This window comes from Lactuca serriola, chromosome 9, assembly GCF_051521515.1.
Source record: "Lactuca serriola cultivar US96UC23 chromosome 9, Lser_US96UC23_V15, whole genome shotgun sequence".
Lineage (NCBI taxonomy): Eukaryota > Viridiplantae > Streptophyta > Magnoliopsida > Asterales > Asteraceae > Lactuca > Lactuca serriola.
The window spans coordinates 40,469,916-40,476,030 of NC_136416.1; the positions used below are offsets into that span (position 1 = coordinate 40,469,916).

The 6,115-nt window shown below is 32.5% G+C and overlaps 1 protein-coding gene across 1 annotated transcript; it reads left to right on the top strand.

Moving 5' to 3' along the window:
• Positions 1 to 1,151: 1,151 nt before the first annotated feature.
• LOC145072919 (sulfoquinovosyl transferase SQD2-like) lies at positions 1,152 to 5,061 on the top strand. Its single transcript, XM_079019410.1, has 11 exons — positions 1,152 to 1,846; positions 2,106 to 2,172; positions 2,540 to 2,610; positions 2,967 to 3,084; positions 3,174 to 3,247; positions 3,329 to 3,384; positions 3,683 to 3,766; positions 3,884 to 3,971; positions 4,111 to 4,188; positions 4,273 to 4,329; positions 4,455 to 5,061. Exons 1-11 carry the CDS (start codon positions 1,515 to 1,517, stop codon positions 4,963 to 4,965), a joined length of 1,536 nt encoding a protein of 511 aa, XP_078875536.1. The 5' UTR covers positions 1,152 to 1,514; the 3' UTR covers positions 4,966 to 5,061.
• Positions 5,062 to 6,115: the final 1,054 nt, after the last annotated feature.

Genomic DNA, 6,115 nt, shown 5'->3' on the forward strand with positions numbered 1-6,115 from the left:
AAATATATATATATATATATATATATATATATATATATATATATATATATATATATATATATATATATATATATATATATATATATATATATATATAAAGAGACTCCCAAAGCTCTAAGAAGTCTAAGAAAACCGTCATCAACAATCCCCCTACTGGTTTGTTTGAGATCCTTTAGAAATAACACCAACCATACCCCTTATTGTTCCTAGAAAAAAAAGATAAAAATACATTTTTTAAGCCACATAGATCGTGTGGGATAAAGGCATAAAACTCATGTAACCGTGTGAAGTTTTTTTTTCCATCCATTAACTTGCATGCGGAGGTCCATTTCATCTTGATCTTTCTTGATTCCTTGTCCTCACATCCATATATCATTAAGATCAGAAATTTATCCCAAAAATATAGTCCAAAACACTTCAAAAGTAAACCTAAACATCATAAAGAGTCCATCATCACATCCCTTAGCCCAATTAATCATCAAGTCTTGTAGATACCCACCATTATCTCCATCAACTTCTCCAATTGTAGATACCCACCATTATCTCCATCAACTTCTCCAAGCTGAAATAAATTGTTCTAAGCCCGTAAGAATGTCACATCTCTCTCAATTGACATCCACTCTATTTGAGTCTTCTAAAAATCTACAATTTAAACATAGATACTTGAAAGCACCCGATATGGCTATAAAAGGATATACAATAAATTATGTATGATGGTTTAACTAAAAATGAATGAAAATATGCTAAATAAATTTTGAAAAAGTAAATAAAATGCAACTACAAGGATCATAATTCTACAAATTATGTTTTGAATCTAATTAAAAACATTTGAAATGATTTAAATCAATTAAATCAGAAGAGAGGTGTTTCATTTTCTCTTCTCTCAACTTCTACCTTGTGCTTCTATATTTATATTTTATACCATATTGTATCAGATGAGAGAGATGGATTCGTATGTGTTGATGGTTGGGATGAATGGATGTAAGAAGAATGAGAACAGTTGATGTGGCATCTATGTGTTAAGTGGGTTTTTTGATTTTTTTACCTATTATTGCTAATAGAGCCAAATGCACAAAATAAAGAAATAATTGTTTTTAATTTGTAAAAAGAATATTTTGTTTCAAAATGAGTGAAGCCCGATATCGTCAACTCTTCTATCTCTCCGCCCCTTTCCGTTTGTTCCGCTTGGCTTGGTTCGGATTGCACACGATAAGAAAACACACACATACACACATGTGTCATCATCGATCGCAATGGCAACCCGTCGTGTATGGGATTGATTGATAGTTCATACATAGCTCCATCTTCATATGGGGCCATAGCCCTTAGCAATAGCAGCTGCAACAGCATATGCTGTTTCTAAACCTTCCAACTTATTATTCGCCCAATCTCTCCATCACTACCGATAGGAATATCCCTTCATCCATTCCAGATAAATTCTCTTTGATTCCTTTCCAATTCGCCCAAATAAAACCCCCAATTTGTCTACTCACTAGTTACTACTCGCCACCATCATGCCAACATATTCGCTCTCGTTACACCCTTCTCTTTCTCTTCCATCCTCCTCTGCATCTTCTTCCTCATCTTGTTCTTCCATTGTTACTACTTCAAGAATTTCATGTTTCAATACCTTTGAAACGAAACCCATCTGCTTTAGCCCCTTCAAGAATCGGTCTTTTCATTATAAACGACAAACAAGAACACCGATTATAGTTTCTTCAGCTAATAAAGGTACAATTGAAGAGTTGAGAAAAGATGATGAAGAGGGTCCTCCTTCTCAGGTTGAATCGGAGATTAGTTCTAAACCTAGGCGTATTGCTCTCTTTGTTGAGCCCTCTCCGTTTGCGTGAGTCTCTCTAAAATTTTACAAATATTGATATTTCCAATTTGGGTTTTTGGTTTCTTGAACTGATTAATTTTGATTAATGTACTCCGCTTTGATTGTTACTTGATAAAATGGTGAAACTGTAAATGTGGATAACCCGGTCATATTTGTAGATGCCAATTTCTCTTATTGTTTTGATTTTTCCTATATATCAAATTCATTCTGTATTTCATCTCTTAATGGATATATTGTCAAGCTATTTAATCTCTTTGGATTGCAGGTATGTTTCAGGGTACAAGAATCGATTCCAAAACTTTATTAGATATCTCCGTGAAATGGGGGATGAGGTAAGATGTAGATCATGAAATTATGTTGTTTGTTACATTTCAATGCTAAGAATACAAATCATCAAAATATCAAAATCCTTGCTTTCTATGGAGTTGAGTGTAACTTTAAAACTTTATTTGATTGAGGTCAATTTCTTTCTTTTTCACGAAAATCCTGTGCAACTTTTTTGTTAGGTATTCAGTTAGGCCCAGTTTGTTACACGAAAATTACAATTTTTCAGTGTGACAAATGCAACCTTAGTTGAATATTTGAGTAACATGATGTAATTAATATGTATTCTATAAGTAAAGAAAAATATCGACCATCTTTCAAAAGTATATATATGCTTTGAATCAATTAGTAAACTTATATAATTCACTTGTATAGGTGATGGTTGTAACTACTCATGAAGGGGTGCCTCAAGAGTTCTATGGAGCCAAATTGGTTGGCTCTAAAAGGTTGACTCCCTTCAATTTTTTATTTTATTGTATTTTTTTATTTGTTAGAATTCATGGTTAATTTAGGCTAAAGGTAGGAACTTTATCACTTAAGAACACATTTAATACTTTATTTACCATTAAAAAGATGTCTAAAATGCCCTTCAAGAATCGATAAATGAAAACTTTTGCAATGTTCAATGACCCCGTTTCTTTCTTATTTTCATTACATGCTATTGGGATAAAGTAAAATAATGTTTAAACCTATTTGAGAAAGCTTCATTTCTATGACTTTCTATATTAAGACATTCTTTCTGTATTAAGTCAAATACAAATAGAAACACCCATTAACTATATCTTGATTCTTTCTCATTTAGCTTCCCTTGCCCATGGTATCAAAATGTGCCACTTTCTCTTGCATTGAGCCCAAGAATAATCAATGAGGTTAAACAATTTAAACCGGATATCATCCATGCATCCTCCCCGGGTATTATGGTAATATCACACTCTTGTATCTCCAAATTCTTGAAACCTATAGCATTTGTTAATTGTTACATTGATAACATTTTTGTTGTGAATTATAGGTTTTTGGTGCACTTATTATTGCCAAAATGTTGTGTGTTCCTATTGTGATGTCTTATCATACACATGTACCCGTGTAAGCAAAACTACATCCATTCCTCAAAGATTCAATACACCTTTCATTCCATATGTTTGGTAATCTCTTTTGATAATGCAGTTACATACCAAGATACACTTTTAGCTGGCTTGTCAAACCAATGTGGTTGATTATAAGTATGTAATGGTGCTTCCTTTTTGCTACATATTTTTTGATGATGAGGGCATTTATGTCTTTTGCACAAACGAGAGATCAAAAACGAGTCTTAAAAATTGCATTTTTTGTCTGATTGACATTTGTCTCAGTCCCAGTCCAATGCATGTCAAATGCAGACATCTGTCTTAGTCCCAGTCCAATGCATGCCAAATGCAGTATAAGACCGTTTGTTTTGTGATTTGTCATGTGGTCTTTATGTTTTGGTGTCTTTATAACGTTTTGGCTTGTGAAATGACGGATTTACCCTTCTCCTATCAGAGTTTCTTCATAGGGCGGCGGATCTCACGTTAGTGCCATCGGCTGCTATAGCAAAGGATCTTCGACAAGCAAGAGTAACAGCCGGTAAGCCTTGGCTAAATAAACCCTAAAGATCTTGATTCTTGAATTTGAATTCATATAATATTTTGAATTTAAATTATTAAACAAATGTGTTATAATGGGTTTGTTTTACTTTTTCAGCTAATAAAATCCGTCTGTGGAATAAGGGCGTTGACTCAGAAAGCTTCCATCCTAAGTTTCGTTGCCATGAAATGCGAGTTAGACTCACGTATGATTATAACCTTTTGCAAATTGTAACAAATATCAACATTAATTCTCTCTCACTTAATTTCCAATTTAGTCACTCAACTTTAAAAATCTTTATAAATATACATTATTATGATGCAATTTTTTATTTTGTCAAAAAGAAATGGCCAACCTCATCGGCCATTAATAGTACATGTTGGACGCCTTGGTGTCGAGAAGAGCTTAGATTTCCTTAAAAGGTATCTTTTTTAATTCTTTATTATTATTATTATTACTCATATATTTTCATGAAAATAGATAAATTCTTTTTTAATTGTTCATAGTGTCATGGAAAAGATCCCGGAAGCAAGGATAGCTTTCATTGGAGATGGTCCATTTAGGTAAAGATGAACTAAACAAATTTATATAATTCACTTTTTTACCAACTTCCAAAATCAAGAAATCAAAATTGGTAACTTTATAAAAACAAATACAAATAAAATAATATTTGTTTTTGTTATGCTAGGGAGGAATTGGAGAAGATATTCATAGGGTTACCAGTGGTATTCACAGGGATGTTACAAGGTGAAGAGTTATCTCAAGCATATGCAAGTGGTGATGTGTTCATAATGCCTTCAGAATCAGAAACCCTAGGGTTTGTTGTCCTTGAAGCCATGTCATCCGGGCTGCCCGTGGTAGCTGCCCGAGCTGGGGGTATTCCTGACATTATACCTGAAGATCAGGAGGGCAAAACCGGGTACCTTTACACCCCTGGAGATCTTGAAGATTGTTTAAACAAAGTGATTCCACTCTTGCATGATGCTAAGTTACGGGAAGATATCGGGCAGGCTGCCCGAATGGAAATGGAGAAGTTTGATTGGCGGGCAGCTACAAAAGTGATTCGGAATCAACAGTATAATGCTGCAATATGGTTTTGGAGGAAGAAGAGAGCACACCTCTTGAAACCTGTTCAATGGCTGATGAAGATTTTTTTCTCAATTCAAATGCAACATAAGTTAATGGCTGGTGATTTGTGATTGTGGTTGTGATTGTGATTGGGATTTACTGATTTAATTTTTTTAACTGTGATTAGGTATATTTATAATTATATGATATAGTTTTTAGGAGGTAAATTGTTATATATATATATATATATATATATATATATATATATATATATATATATATATATATATATATATATATATATATATATATATATATATATATATATATATTGGAAATGTTAAGAGATATGGTATTATATTTGCAGATTGATTGTTGATATGCATCCTACTTTTTTTTTCTTGGTCGATCTAATTATATATCTTCTGAAAACCAAAGTCGGTGGCCATGACTTTAGTTTTCAACTAAGTATAAATTTGCAATTTTATAAATTAGTATATGTAATACTCTTGGTTCGACTATTGAATAAGTTAAATATTCACATCATCATAATGAAATTAGTTGGAGTGTTTATGAATAATTAAGGTGTCACCAAGAATTCAATAGTTGATGATTATGTTTCGCATTAGGATCACATCATTTCTTTTGTCAAAATAGTATAAATGTTGAGTCAAAACTTTATTGTATTTTACATGTGATAGCCGGTCAAAAGGCTATGGTGAACATAACAAGAAGTTTTATGATATATTAGATAAAAAAATGATCAAATGAAAACAAACTTAACAGTTGGTTACCCTCCCGAGTCATTTTCCCTTTACTCATTTATAGAAAATCGCACGTCATCTCCTACTTATGTTAATGAATAACGATTTTATGAGATTCATTCTTGCTTCTTTTCAAAACATAACCCACGAAAGAAAATTATCTATACATGTACAACTTTGTAATGCACTTGAATATTTATTAGGAGAATCTTGATTGAGCAGGTGCATTTCATGACTATATTTACATTTCCAATCAAATAATTCATCGTATTATGGATTTTGTACAAGTCTACAAACAAGTAGAATCACAGGTGTTGTGATTTTTGAGTTTACTTGGCTTTAAGATCGAATTCATAGGATAAGATACAACATCAATATGTACAAGATCATGCAGCTTTTGTAGACACATCACCATAATATGCTTTGAGGTAAACGTTTATGCTAATAAATATACCTTTCATACACAATCATATCCTTTTGCAGAGAGCTGTTGACAGCTAACCAAAGTAAGCATAGT